Source organism: Anneissia japonica, unplaced genomic scaffold, assembly GCF_011630105.1.
Source record: "Anneissia japonica isolate Jap-2015-1 unplaced genomic scaffold, ASM1163010v1 scaffold1884_len437306_cov177, whole genome shotgun sequence".
Classification (NCBI taxonomy): Eukaryota; Metazoa; Echinodermata; class Crinoidea; order Comatulida; family Comatulidae; genus Anneissia; species Anneissia japonica.
In genome coordinates this window covers 7417-23074 of record NW_022753199.1, presented here as the reverse complement: position 1 = coordinate 23074, position 15658 = coordinate 7417, and the positions used below count along the sequence as shown (strand labels likewise).

The 15658-nt window shown below is 34.7% G+C and overlaps 1 protein-coding gene across 9 annotated transcripts in view; it reads right to left on the bottom strand.

Annotated features, from left to right (window-relative positions):
- Positions 1-5376: 5376 nt before the first annotated feature.
- The window catches only part of LOC117122743, a 13301-nt gene continuing 3019 nt past the window's right edge, over positions 5377-15658 (bottom strand). For 6 of the 9 annotated variants that reach the window (XM_033268442.1, XM_033268443.1, XM_033268441.1 and 3 more), the window contains 2 exons: positions 12841-13685; positions 5377-8284 (listed from right to left, as the gene is read on the bottom strand). In XM_033268442.1, coding sequence (XP_033124333.1) covers positions 7554-8284; positions 12841-13192 — 1083 coding nt within the window. In that variant the 5' untranslated portion in view covers positions 13193-13685 and the 3' untranslated portion in view covers positions 5377-7553. Of the gene's footprint in view, positions 8285-12840; positions 13689-15658 lie in introns of all 9 variants that reach the window. The other 3 variants (XM_033268444.1, XM_033268446.1, XM_033268449.1) reach the window with 2 other exon arrangements.

The window sequence follows — 15658 nt, the reverse complement described above, 5'->3', positions numbered from 1 at the left end:
ATATCAAATCACAACTAATCATTTGTTCTGACCGCGTCAGGTGTTCCGAACAACTCTCGTTGCATCTGATCATACGAATACTAATTCTATTTCTTCATGTAATAACACAAACAGTGCGCGTCCTGCAAACCAGTTTTTTAAACTAGAATATTTCCAAGCAATGCACATGTGTTTGGGTCGTGTATTTATTACAAACTTGGCACCGACACATTTGAACAAAGTACATTAGCACCTCTGCCTGGCTTGGAACTCTTAGCTTACCCCGCTGCGACGCGTTTAACGGCGGAGTAACTGGACACGCAGAAGATCCATAAGAATAGGAGACTCGCGCGTCCTAAATCGACAGCAATTATACGTAGGTGAGAGCGACTGCCGTTACATACGGATAGGATATACATACTCACCGGGCTGCGCAAGTTGAGACCCGGTTATGACGGGAGAGAATACTACTCTCCTTCAGTTACAAATTACCTAGCGTAAAGTTTCTACCGACTGTAGAGAGGCGAGTTGGGTCAAAGTAAAGGTTATTTGTACTATTCTTGCGAACATTGACATAGTTAAAGGCTACTGATCTACAATTAGTATTATTTTCACGGCGTTCGTCTGTGAGTTAACTCAAAAGAAAACTAACAAATTCACAGTGATCTTGAGGCTTGATATGTAACACAAAACTGCTATTAGAAAATATATTATCCTCTTTATGAATTAAAAAAATACGATGATTTATCTATTAATTTCTTGTATAAACACAAAAAATATATATGCAGCACAATGGTTAAAATCTTGGCTTTGATATTTTAAAGTCTTATCAGCTACTTTTCTTTGTATGGACGGGAAAATGAAGAAATAAATAAAATTGTAATTAATAATGTAATAATTATTAACTTACATTCACACTAACGGATTTTAATGTTACCTTGTAAGCCAACTAATGTCCATCACTATTGATGTCGTTACACACGAACGATATAGCACACTGTATTGTCTATTAGCTAACACGTATATATACAAATACAGTGTATATACAATATATAAAGCTGGAGGTGGTGACCCGGGTGGGGATGAAGCTGGTGGGGGCTGTCTCTTATACACATCTAGATGTGTATAAGAGACAGTATATGAACACTGACTCATAAAGACCTCCATGAAACCACCACATCAAATATATATTTCTAATGCAACACACAGCTACATTACTATTACTGCTAACTGTCGCAACGACTGCTACTGCTGCTGTCCGACTATTGTATCGCACTGAAATAGAACACAGAACAATCACCTCTGAGGCAAATACTCTTAATCCGAACCCGCCGCCAATCCTCCGCATTAAAAACACAGAGAACCAAAAGCAAGCCCGGACCAAGAGGACCCATCCCAGAAACAACCAACCGACGACCCAGCGCAACCCTCCGTCGCACCGCTCCACTCCACCAACTCTACAAACCCAACCATCATGATTGTACACCTGTCTCCATGAAAACAGAAGATACCTCTTTTTTTTCACCGTACCTTTAACATAATGAACAACCATCATTTATTTAACCTACACATAAACAAACCACATAAATTTACAACTTTCTTTTAAACCTTAATTTTACAAATTCCTTTTATTTTATTTATTTATATTTTGTTGATACAAATAAATAACCCCTGGGCAATTCCGAAAAAATCAACTATTTTACTTCATTTAGAACTTATACAAAGTATTTCTCTCCATGACAATGTTTATTTCCACTTTTTGATATATTGAAAGCTAGCTAAAAAATTTCCAATTCGGCTCCCAAATGTCATTTTTAACAGCAAGTCAGGTTTAAGAAAATTAACCCAAAAAAAAAAATGATTTGAAAGCTTGTCCATATTGGTTTTACTCTGATGTCTCATTGTTTCACTGTGTATTTTACAGAGTGAGCAAACACCAAACGGAATGTCACCAAATAACGTTCACACAACGTTGTAAGAACGTTCAAAAGTTGTGAGGTTGTAAAATTAGGTTATAAGTACGTACATATGGTTCTACAAAATAACGTTTTTATAACCAAACTGTAACGTTATTATAACGTTCTTAGAACGAAAAAATCTTGTATTTGTCATAAGACAATTTGTGTTGATTTTATACTGAAAAAAACCTGGGTACTTGTATCTTGACAACACTTGAAAGGTAAAGAATAAATATGATTCCACTCGTTTTCATATAATTCACTACTATCTTTTAATTAGGCGGTAGGTGATTCAATAAATCTATGAATTATTATGTGATAAATTGCTTTTGTTGTCCTTCTTTCCTCCTCAAACATTTGGAGACTCTTCCTTTTTCAATCCTTTCATTTAAAACCCTGACTCAATGTCTATAAATAGAACAAGAGAGCAAAGTCCCGTTCGTAAGAACGTCATGCCTGTGTAGGACGCCAACTAACGGTTGTATATTCTTTTTATTACCCAGCGCAGCGCTGCGCAGCGCGGTAGAAGTACGCCCGCTAAAAACTCAGTAGGCAGAAAACAAAAGCACAGTATCTTGTGGAGAACAGATAAACAGACAAACCTACAGTGCGCGGTGCAGTACTGGGTAATAAAACATATACAAGCGTTAGTTGGCGTCCTACACTAGCTGCGTAGAGCGTATCGTTTTTTTACGCTCCCAATGAGCGTTGTTGGCTCTCTTGTTCTATTTATACTCTTTGCCCTGACTCAAAGTCGCCCTCCAGGTGGATGGAATTGAAGCAATCACACTTCTCCATTTTGAAAAACAAGTTTTTGTTATGCCTTTGGCAAGCCAAAAGTCAAAGGAAGAAACTTTCCCATTATCATTAAAAAGATCACTTACCAATTCCATCCCCCTGTTATGCAGTGGAACATAAAGACAGGGTTTACCGTTAATTCTAATGTTGAAATTATTCCAAATACATTGTGAGATAACATACACCTTGCATGGTTTAGTAAAATCAAAGTAAAACACAAACACGTCTTAATATACGATTGTGGAACATTCTTCAATATAAACACCTATTTTTCTTTCATATTACAATTAAATATTATACATCCACCACATGGGGCAATAAAAGAATTTAAAAGACATTTCCAAGAAGCAGTACTTTTTTGATAGCGTTTGATCCATCCATTGAATTTTTAATGTTTTAATAAAGCCCTTGCCTCTTTTCCACAAAAAATTATAAACAATTTTGTCAATCTGATTTATAATATTAATTGGAATGTGAATAACAGAGGCCAAACGAATAAATTGAGAGAGCCCACATGTTTTAATTAGAATAATTTAACCTGACAAAGTCAAATCTACACCAAATATTTTTTTTACAAAATTTATCTGACCCCAACCACATTGCTTGTGACTTACTTGCATTCAATTTCAAGCCCGAAACATTACCAAATATGTCTAGTAAATTAAATAGGTTATGCACAAATTGTTCCTTTTCCAGCGTACCTGTTGTATCATCTACATATTGTATAATTTTGATTTCTTTGTAATTCACTGAAATATCTCTGACAGGCCTACTTGCTTCCCCCCGGATTTTACAAGATAACAGTTTTTTTTCTTTCATCATTATTTATATACAGGCCTATATTTGCTTTAGATGAGGATGTATCATTATTAAATTCGGGTTAGTGCGCTATGAACTATTGCTATTAATTACGGAAATCTGCAAGAGAACGTGAAAATTAGTTGCTATAAATCGATTAGAATTTCCACCGAAGCCCAAGTTAGTTATTATGCTTGCTTTACAATTATCTGATGGTCCTGGCTCAATCCAGTAGTGGTACACCGTGCCAGCGGGTGGGGGCTGGGTTTTTTAAGGTTGCCAATCCCATACTGTGGCCTAAAAGCACAATTTTGGGCCATACTAAACCATAACCATGAACCCTACCTGGAAATTATATTCGTGACCCTGATCGAGGCTCTAGTGGGTGGCTTGGTTCGTCCCCTACGTCGGAAAATTTCTGGAGGCACTACGAGTTCCAATTCTTGTCAGAAATTAAAATCCCGGATAGGAGGACTTTCACTCTCTTATTCCTCGTTATCACTTACAATAATGAAAACAATAAACAAAATACATGAAATTGATATAAGCAGAGAGCAACAGCGCAAGACGGTCTAGAGTTTATCATGAGAAATAAATATATGTATATATTATCTATATAAACTAATACAAAAGTAATATATTACGTTAGATCTTGTTTAGATGTAGATTAAGTGTTGACAGTATGAAATTTAAGCCAGCACCGGGTCCAATACACGTCGCTGAACTAGAGCTCCAGTGGTATGTAGGGTGTTAGGCTAACGACCGACCATCATCGACTACCAACTGGGCCTGCTGTAGCCTCCTGCTTATTGCTTTATTTAAGTGATGGTTTTTGACATATGTACAGTGATTAGGTATGCCAGTCTTAGAATGATTAATAATTGTCATTGTAGTGATCTCCACGACCTGGTGGTAAGCACGTTTCGGTGACGTCATGAACTGCGCGAACGAGGGAGTGAACAAAGACTGTGTATGGTCTGTAGTGGGTGATGTGTCATTTAACTTGTCGATGTAAAGTGTGTAATCGTAACGATTGCACAAATGATTACTGAGATAAAATATAACTGTGATCGGCATATTGAAATTATTATTATTATTATTATTATTATTATTATTATTATTATTATTATATTAATGCTTACCGTATACCACGTTCTGAAAAGAGCTGTCAGAACTATCTAGGCGGTGTACCGCAAGCATTAATAGACCTATATTATTACACACAAAACAGTTATTATTATTATTATTATTATTATTATTATTATTATTATTATTATCATTATTATTACTATTTATTATTATTATTAATTATTATTATTATTAATTATTATTATTAATTATTTTATATATATGTATTATTACACACATATCTTCGAACAGTTATTATTTTTATTATTATTATTATTATTATTATTATTATTATTATTATTATTATTATCATTATTAATTATTATTTATTATTATTAATTATTATTATTGTTATTATTATTATTATCATTATTATCATTACCGTATCACTTTAAGTCATAAAGAGGTGTCAGGTGAAAAGTTGTAAATTTCGAATAAGACAATGACCAAAACAATCCATTTTTTTTTCGTAGTACAACATTTTATTAACACTACGAAAAATAATTGACAGGTGTGACAGACTTGCTATTGTTAATTATGCAGACAGATAAAAACATCATTCTCGAAATTGTAAATTTTGAACTATCAAGCAAAGGGCGTTCAATTCTATTGGCTTTTACGATCCTTGCAGTATCATCCTACCTACACGTCTTACGCATTTCCATATAAACCATATTACAGCTTTAAAGCTGATTGGTTGGTTTATTTGCCTTACGAATTAAGAAAACTTCTGAGCGCACGTAGGGGCTACATACACGTTACACAACTTCGACTTAACAATATTAATCCGCCATTCACCCATGCCTCAATCATGTCATCCGAGGACCGAATTTACAGCGGATTAAATATAACATTTATGATATACAACGAAATTGAGCGTCTACACTAGCCATACCAAGTTTACATATAAATCACAAATGTATCTCTGTATGTACAGTAGATCAATTACATTAATTAGTATTATATTACACGAAATATTTACATATTTTTAAAGACCTTACTGTGTTTTGTAACCGTATATCTATTTATATACAAACGATACAACTCGGCAAATCCGTAGAATTGCGGAGAATTAGTGAATGTAAACTCTTGAGGATGAGTTTCAATTGTCTGCCAAAGTGAAGTGCGTAAAGCGGACTAATTCTATACAGAGAAACATGATAATGCTACCAATTAACTAATCCAATGTTACGGGGCCTAATGCATTGTCCGATATTTATATTATCTTCGTGAATATATACTTCTTTGCTTACGTCATCCGTCATCGTGGTGTAATCTATAATAGTGCGACTTACACAGTTAATATGCAACTTATATTCATGTAATCAAATACGTGTAGTTGAAGAATAAATATAATAGTGAAGTAAATTAAGTATTCGACAAAATAACTGTTGTATAACAACTTGTTGGCTCTCCTGTGTCTTGTATCTCTGGGATTTTTGAAATAATAATAATAATAATAATAATAATAATAATAATAATAATAATAATAATAATAATAATAATAATAATAATAATAATAATAATAATAATAGGTTATTTAACATTGTAAAATTACGAAACATGAAACTTTCAAATTATTATTAAATTATGCAATTTTATATTTTATGTAAATATAACGTTTTCAGTCAATCTATTTTACTACGGTTATATGTTTTTTCTTGATGTTTTAATGTGCAATAAGTAACTTAAATAAAAATTATATAAGATATACAATACCAAAACTGTAAAATATAATAATAATTGGACTGCATATGGATAATTGTTCTTTTCTAAAGAAAGATAAAGCTGTGTGTCATCAGATTAAAGGAAACGTATCGTCGCTCACATCACGAACTAACACAGTAGCGCGTCCAAACGAGCGCGTATTGGTTGTCAAGCAATTTTGTATTCTCTACCACACAAAAAGTCCTTAACAACAACAGCAAGTATTTTGACGCGCTTTCTTGATTTCACGAACTAACATAATCTACTTTGATTGTGTTAGTTCGTGATGTAAGCGACGGTATATTGTGATGTCAAATAGGTCTATCGTTTTGATAAAGAATATATCGATTATTATCAGCTCAGCATTCAAATTTATTACTTCCCGTCAAACTGTTTGTTTTTATGATTGAAATTGTGTAACTGTATTCTTAAAAAATTACAACTTATGCTATTACGGTACCTTATTATAATTACAATATACAAATCATTTACAATACAACTATTAGGACAATTACAGTAGGCCTATGTGTATGGCAACGGGAACTAATTCAATATAAGGGAATCATTGGTCGTGGCCGAAGGGGTAGAGAGACCGTTTAAGTTAGAAATATATCGAGAGGAGTTTTAAAAGGAAGGTTTGAGCAGTATTTGAGAGGAAACTAGATTGGCAAGAATCACTGAGGGAGGGAAACTAGAATTGCGAATTGGAAAAATTGGTGTCTCCATCCGAAGAAAGCCGAATCACGGAAGAAACGTTAGGAGGAAAATTTAGTAGTCAAGCTTTTGACATAGTCCCAGAACTCAGTGGCGGATCAAGGAATTCAAAATAGTGGGTGGGATGGGAGAGGGGAGCGAGAGACAGATAAATCGATTACACAATGTTATATTTTTAAGTAGTATATATTTACGGTACTAGTTTAACCGAATTATACGATAAATATCAGCATTGAGTTTTCTAATTTACTAATTAACTAACTAAACCTATTATTCTTTCCAAGAAAATGACAATAAAGACGGCGGCTTTGCCGTGCCATTTGTTATGTTCTTTATCTTAAATGGGAGAGGGGAGCGAGAGACAGATCGATTACACAATGTTATATTTTTAAAGTAGTATACATTTACTAGTTAAACCGGTTTAACCGAATTATACGATAAATATCAGCATTAAGTTTTAAAATTTACTAATTAACTAACTAAACCTATTATTCTTTCCACAGAAAATGACAGTAGAGACGGCGGCTTTGCCGCGCCATTAGTTATGTTCTTTATCTTGTTAACCTTACTCAGATCGAACCGTTTTTCAAAACTTTGTTGATGCGTTTCCTTGCTTGTTGAAATTTCCCGATTTTCATTTGTTTGTTTGTCTTGGAATAGAACAGGTAAAACTGAATGGTGTACGCTAACATCAGAATGGCATGTCTTGCCAGATAACTGTGCTGGTTTCCGATGAAAGTTCTTCAACATGGAATTTGAAACGGTCGAAAATGGCGCCACAGGTTTTTCATTGGCGCGAGCTGAGTAGGATGCAATAGACTCGCCTTCTAGTGGCGTAACGTCTTTACGGTGGCCACTCTCTAGTGTCCTTACTGCTGATGGGATCAATACAGGGAAAAGTCTTTGGACTGCGGTTCTTGGTGGTAGGTGAGCTTTTGGTTCAACAGTAAGTCGCTCTAAAGCCAAGCTGGCAGAGGACGACTGCTGGACCCTATGGATTGTGGGATTCGTCCAGCGAGCATGCGCTGTGTAATAGAAGCTCCACTGGCATTCGCGTTCCAGCATAGTTGATTCCAATTCCTTGTCGGCGAAGGCACGACGTTTTCGCATTCTCTCTCTCACATCCGGGGGAAGAAAAAACATTGGTCGATTAGTTTGCATTGCGTTAGTTGCAGCTCGAAGTTGTTTTGCGGTTCGACAACCTGAAAAAAAGATTAATACTATAAGCATTATATTTATATATAACCAAAAATAAAGTACATGTCATGATATACCGTACACAAACTATATAAGGTCTTGCGGTAATGATTTAAATATAATCGTTAATCGGGACTCGTGTTCGGGCCTCCTGCTATAATTGTGGTAGTTCACAACAAATAAGCAAAAAATAATATCATGTTTTACAGCACCATAAAAGTACAACGCTTATTAATTATACGCATTTACAGTACCATAAAAGTACAACGCTTATTAATACGCATACAACAATTAACAAAGTAATAGTAAAATGAACATAAGAGAATTTTGGTTTTGAATAATTTGATTAAAAATAATGAAAGGACTTAGGCACTACTGGAGCCCAGATTCACCACAACGCCCTGTGGTTACAGTACGGTACGTGTTTATGACGTTTGTTGTAGTCCAGGTGGTGGGTGAGTTTCTGGTTTATTCTTTGTCCGATTCCCCTTCTGCTGCGTTTTAAATAAAGAAAAAATACAATATTCCTACTGTTTATTGGTATCTCTTACTCACCTTAAATTTACAATTATTATAGATAAACCTAAATCAATATAGAAAGGCCTTGGATCTTGGGACGATTGAAGAATATTGACGAAATGAATGCAAATAACCGTATAATGTCCTGAAAGTTGAGTTGGATTTTTAAAAGTTTTTCTTCCCACACCCTCTTAAGTACCTAAATATGTAATTTTTATTCATTACAATTTTTGTTTTTCTAGCACGACTTTACTTTGTCAATCACTTGTTTAAATTGTAAGCCTACTAAACTTTCGGTATCAAATGGACATGAATGCATTAAATATAATGACTGGAATGGGACTTTTCAACTCGTACTTTCTCAGTACTGAGTAATACTAACGATGGATTTCAACTCCTCCTGACCTAATTTGTACTTTGTAACTATTTATAACAAATTCACACGTCATTAAGAATTTAAAAGGAAGGTGATTAGCATGTTTTATCCTTGGAAAGGAAAAGTGATTTGTGTTGAAAATGAGGGTCGCGTGTCCTACGACCGCAGCGCGTTTTGTAACATAACAGCTTGATGTCCAAATAATTGTTCGTAATTAATTTAAAATGAGTAATGCGATCTGACTATAGGTGATTGGCGGAGAAGCTGGTGTCGATCAAAGGCAAATGGACAGGTGAGGCGTAATACCGGTACGCACAGGTAAGTTGAACGGGTTAAGTTATCAATTTGATCTTACAAGCAGAACGGAAGAATGCAAACGTCCTGATGAACTTAGAGTGCAGTTCAATATTATTCTTATTATAAACAATTCAGTGTATACATGGGCCAATACATATGTACATATTTGCAGTTTACTGGTACCCCTTGATACAACTGGGTCTCTGAAGTAATGTAGCTAAAGTGCATTGCCCAAGAACACAAGCGAATCTGCACAGCAGAGACTCGAAACCCCGACCTTACGATTGAAAGCCCAAACCTCAACCGCTGCGCCAAACTGCCGCTACTATATCTCCTATGAGCGTATATTAATATATAAAAATAACAATATATAAACATTTCAGATTGTATCTGTGTATATTATTTACGTATAATATTTGTCTACGCACCTTTAATATTTATATAGTCCTATATGTATATATATATTTATATATATATACACACAGGTATTATATATATATATATATATATATATATATATATATATACAGTATATACATCCAAATATTCTTCTACATATAATATTCATCAAAAATCATATAAGCTAATAGGCCCTGTACACAATTCTTAGCCCCTATTTTGGGCATTGCGTAATTTTGGATGTAATATTTCTATTAAGCAACTCCTTTTTCAAAATCCTGGGTACGCTACACTGGTAAAGGGTTAGAGTCAAAAAGATGATTTTATGAAATGACTAAAAAAAAATAGAAATTTATTTTTAAAATATCTTAAAAGGCCTAGCTCATTATAAACAAATGAATCGAAATTTTTTTCCCTAAATGATGTAAACTAGACGATCGTAAATAAAACGTGTGCTGATGACAGGGGCTGTTAATTTGACGTAAAATAAATGTTGATGTCAAATGAAACCGCGATACAGTCGTTAAAAAATTGTAAATGTAATATTGTGGAACACAAAGAAAAATCATTATCTGCGTATTAGCGACCGTCATAATACTCACGCGTGTTCTCGGCTCATTTTTTTTGTCTAAATTTGTTTTTATACGACAATATGGGTGGTAGCATTACCAAAGGTAGCGTGTGCCACCTCGTGGGAACCATCTACGACACAAGCAATTAGCTCAGATGATTTTATGTAGAAAAAACACTTGAAGACCAAGGCGGATCGGTTTGGTTACAATGCGAATTTCGCCAAACGCTTTCCCACGTCAGCGGCTCTCCCAGTACTACGAACGGAATACATACCCTCTTTTCGCCCTGTGTTGTCTGACCAAGTTATTACAAAAGCTAAAACAATAAACGTTGGGTTGAGTCTGTGACTCCAAGATAGTCCCGGCAACATTGTGTTTATACACTCATTGAAACATATACACTCCGGGATGCTGACGGACTGAGTCCGGAGGTGTTTTAGTTAACTTCATTCATTCAAAGTTTTAACATTTATATTATTGCGACTGACAGGTGGTGATGCTACGTATTTAGATTATTTGCGTTGTAGGCCTATATTATTTTAGCAATACAAAATGTATATCATTATTATTATAACTACCGATTACTAATGTTGATTATTGACAACCATATTATTAATTAGTATATTATTATATTATTATTATTATTATTATTCTCAATTTTATTAACATATTATTAGACGTAATTTTATTGTTATCATTGTTATTGTTGTCGTTAAACAAACAATAACAATAACAATTATTAAAATGATGATGATGATAATAATAATAATAATAATAATAACAATAATAATAATAATAACTTTATTTTTATTATTAATAGTATTATTATTATCTTTAATTATTATTGTTATATTATTATTATTTTTATTATCATTATTATTAGGCATTATTCTTTATTATTTTTATATTATTATTATTATTATTATTATTATTATTATTATTGTTATCATTATTATTAGGCATTATTGTTGTTATTTTATTATCATTATTAGCTCGCCCCTATTATTAATACAATTATTACTACTGTCATTAATAATTTTTATTATTTTTTGTTAATAGTATTGTCATTACCTTGTTTTGTAATCTTCTTTGAAAGTTGTTTTTTTCAATATATTGTTATTAGACGTAAACACATGGGGACAAAGAATATTAAAAATACAACAATAAACTACAGATTTAATAAATAGCATGAATTTTATGTGGCCTGGGCCGATTTTTTTAAATACCCCTAACAATGTACAGGCCTTAAATGGCTTCTACATCAATCGAAAAAGTAACTTTATATAGTTAGGAAAAAAAACAATTTTAAGCTTCCGTTCACTACGGTAGTACTAGTAGTGATTTAAGAGAGTATAAATGACGCGTAATGGTTTGTCTGATAGGTAAACAAACAAAAATGTGAACTCGTAGGCCTACTAAAATCGGACATATTATCTATCATGTACAATGAATCAGTGGATCGAATGTTGGCGTCGATAAACAAACTTAGGTACCGCCAGGTGTTCTATTTTTTTCTTTTTTGAAACGTACGCCTACATTGCGTAATCTTAACGGATTCCCAAATCTCAATCAGCTGCTTCTCTCTACAGTACATAAACTTTCAAATACAAATTCAAGTTCATTTATTCGCTCTACAAACCTAAAATTGAAACTAGTTGTCTTTATTGTATGTATACAACAAGCGTCGGATCTTATGGGTTAAATTAATCAAATACTGATAACAAATGCCATAAATGACATTATAACCACAAAACCATTGGCACATCCTACGACGTATATCCAAGTAGGCCTGTTGTGCAGTTTGGAACTAAAGTTTTATATTATGGAAACTATCCTTAACACAACAATCAGTTTAATCAATCAATTAATTTCTGATGATGACATAATTGATGTCGAAATATTGAATCCCGACACAATGGCGTGCATTTCGATACTTGGAGTACGTATATAATGTATTATACTATCATATTGAAGAAACATAACAGAAAATAATTAAGCCGTCGCCGACATTTATATATATATATATAAAAAAAACGGCAAGTTGGATCTCGAGAAAATACTCACCACACCGTCTACTGACAAATCAAAAGTAAAGACATGTGGGTGTTATCATTAATTAACTGTTACTTACTAACACCAACGAAAAATACTGTGTTTAAATGATATTGTGAAATAATCGTATAAGTAGGCCATACCCGCTTGTGGACATGACAGTTTAAGGAACATGTTGCTATACATATTGCATCGGGTTATGTGAACGACCAGCGTCAATGGGTTGTAATTAGGAATAAGATAGTTGGGGAGGGGGATTCTAAGTACTTACACTAAGTATTTAGTAAGTTTAACAGAAAAACACAAATAAATAAGAGTGTTTAGATGGGAAAAAATTCTCTCTTACCTTGTAAAACATCTTTACTTAAAACTGCACTTCTAGCTAGTGTCTTCTGAGTTCGCCTGGTTAGGCCTACTGTACATGTTTTATCCGTCTTTCCAAGTTTACAATCCTTTTCTGGTAGACTAGCCTGTTGCCGGCGTAGTGCTACCTGGGCAGCCATAACCCTCTGGCGTTCGACAACTAGCAGGCAGTTCGCACACTGACAATCCCGCCATCGGCAAAACCGTTTATGACCCTTTAGGCAGGAAACCACGCCGTGGTTTCGGCATCGGGCACATTTTGGGGTTCTTAAATGTTTGCGCGGTTGTCCTGGTAGCCTAGAGGAAGAAACGTCCTGTGATGTCTTTGTCTTCATTCTTAGTTGCTGAGTTGCAATGTCTTAATTGCAGAAAGTCTCAATAATTATTAAAAACACCCCAATATCTTGATATACTTTTAAAAGTTCCGCATGTTTTACTATTACATGTTGTAGTGGTTACAAATTATTAGCGAATTGAAGTCTTCATATCTGAGAAAACTGCAGATAATAACACTGTCTGGTCTTAGGCAGAAGATGATAGTTATCTCAAGACACTTTTAAAATTCAATCTTTAATACTTGATTCATCGGGTCTGTCACCGCTAGGTGACAACTTGAAGATCCTATTTTTAATGAGTTTTGACGAATCGGCTGTTCGTTTAAAAACCACCCGTGCTGTTCTGCCAATCAGGGGGTGGGTTACTCTCGTTCGCTCTGTTGCTAGTCAGCAAGAAGCTTTCATCTGATTGGTCAGTTGTGTAATGATACGGTAAAATAAACAGCGCAACTGTGTAGTTGAGGGTATTGACTTTCCAGCTTCATTTAGCAAGCTGCTGAGGGATAGCTACATTCGGTAAAGAAATCAACACACATTTGACGGTTTACTTCAAAGTGTAACTGAACCCAAAACAACGATTTTGTTTTACAATTAAAGAACGAATATAACACGATAAGGTTTCCATTAAAAAAAAAACCAAAAAAAAAAAACCAGTGTAACCGCGTAACCGTAGACCTAATTATGTAACGGTATGACTGACTTACAGATGCCTAGTGACTGCATTTTGGAGTGGAGGGGTTAGCGGAGTACGAGTGAGTAACGAAAATTACAAAATCACCTATACATTGTTTGGAAGCCAATTTAGCACCGATTGTGAAATAATAATGTGAAATGTGTGTCTCCTCCTTCCCATCGACACCGCTATGAGGCCGGATTGGGTCCAGGAGCAAACATCGGAATGAGGTTTAAGCTCATATAATTACATTTCCTACGCAAATTTGATCTAAAATAATAATACTGCATTGAACCGGGGACATAAGAGATCTCCACGGTCCATGGCACACATCAGTAACTGCCACCAGCCTAGCCGACTGAGCTAAGCTGCTGTCTATATTAAGAAGGAAAAACTCGATTTGTAATGTTTAAGAAACAAACTTGAATAATCACCTTTAACTTATAGGTTGGACAAAAAGTGTTATAATTGATTCTGTAGAATCGAAACTACATAATAAAACCAATACTAAGGAGTCCAGTTATTTTGGTCCTGGTGCACGTTACTGGCTAATGAATGGATCGTCATAAATCTTTTAGAGGAGTGGTGTATATAATGGTAGGAACCTGAACGGCCTTTAAAAATCCAATTTAATAATAATAATTTAGTATAATATGGCAATCTTGTCGAAAGAAACTAACTTACATACATTATGTATAGGCTGCTAAGTTTCTAGAGGCGGCACAATATTGCTATGCCCCTTTCACACATTCACGATTTTTGCTACGGTAGATTTTCGTACTTAAAACGTTCAATCAAATGTCAGGTTTTTTAGTACGACGTCAACATGTATTACGTCAGTGATGCTATAGTGCGACGACATTGTTACGAATAACGACAGAGTTACGACAAAGATTTGTCAAGACGTACTATGAATTACAAGTAATTTATTACGCCGTAACTACGATTTTACCAACACTGCTCCCTCAGGGAACAGTGAATTTCACTGTTCCCCGATTTTACTCCCCTTTCCCACATTCACGATTTATGATACGATGGAGCACGATTTTAAAAAGTTTTAAAACCGCGCTCTATCGTAGTGATTCGTACTCAAAAATTTCAAGGTTTACGTTTCATCAAGACGCTACTAGGACGCTGTCAAGGTGTATTACGGCACTAATGCGATGGTGCGACGACATTTTTACGAATTATAACGACGATAGTGACGACGTACTACGACTTACCAACATTTTAATTCGACGTAACTACGATTTTACAAAGAGGAAAGCACGACGTTAGCACGATTTAACAAGACGCACATCACAAAAACAAACATCACATGACATGACAAAAAAAGCGCACTGTTCAAACACCATCAATATTTGCAAGTTGCTGCTATAGAAGAAAATAATTTGTTGGCTGCTACAGTTTTGATAATCAAGAGTAAGCGTCACGGTCACGCCGAATGCATAGGCCTAAACAAATTGTATGGGTACAACCATGGCTCTTACGTCGTCCATATTTTAGACAGTATGAACACTTACTAGTAGAGTTAAATAGAAAAGACCCAAGAGGCTTCAGAAACTTCCTCCAAGTGAGCAAAGAATTGTTCAGTGTGTTGAAAACTTTTCTGACACAAAGCCACGTGATATAAACCACGGTCTTGATGGTATCCCAGGGGTGGCGCCAGCGGGGGTGGGGGCGGGGGTCAGGGCAACCACCCCTTCGGGGATTAAAAGCACAGTTCGTTGGGGAGAAAAAAATTATGTGTATTTTCTACATATTAGTAGACTCTAAAATCGATTAAATAAGCC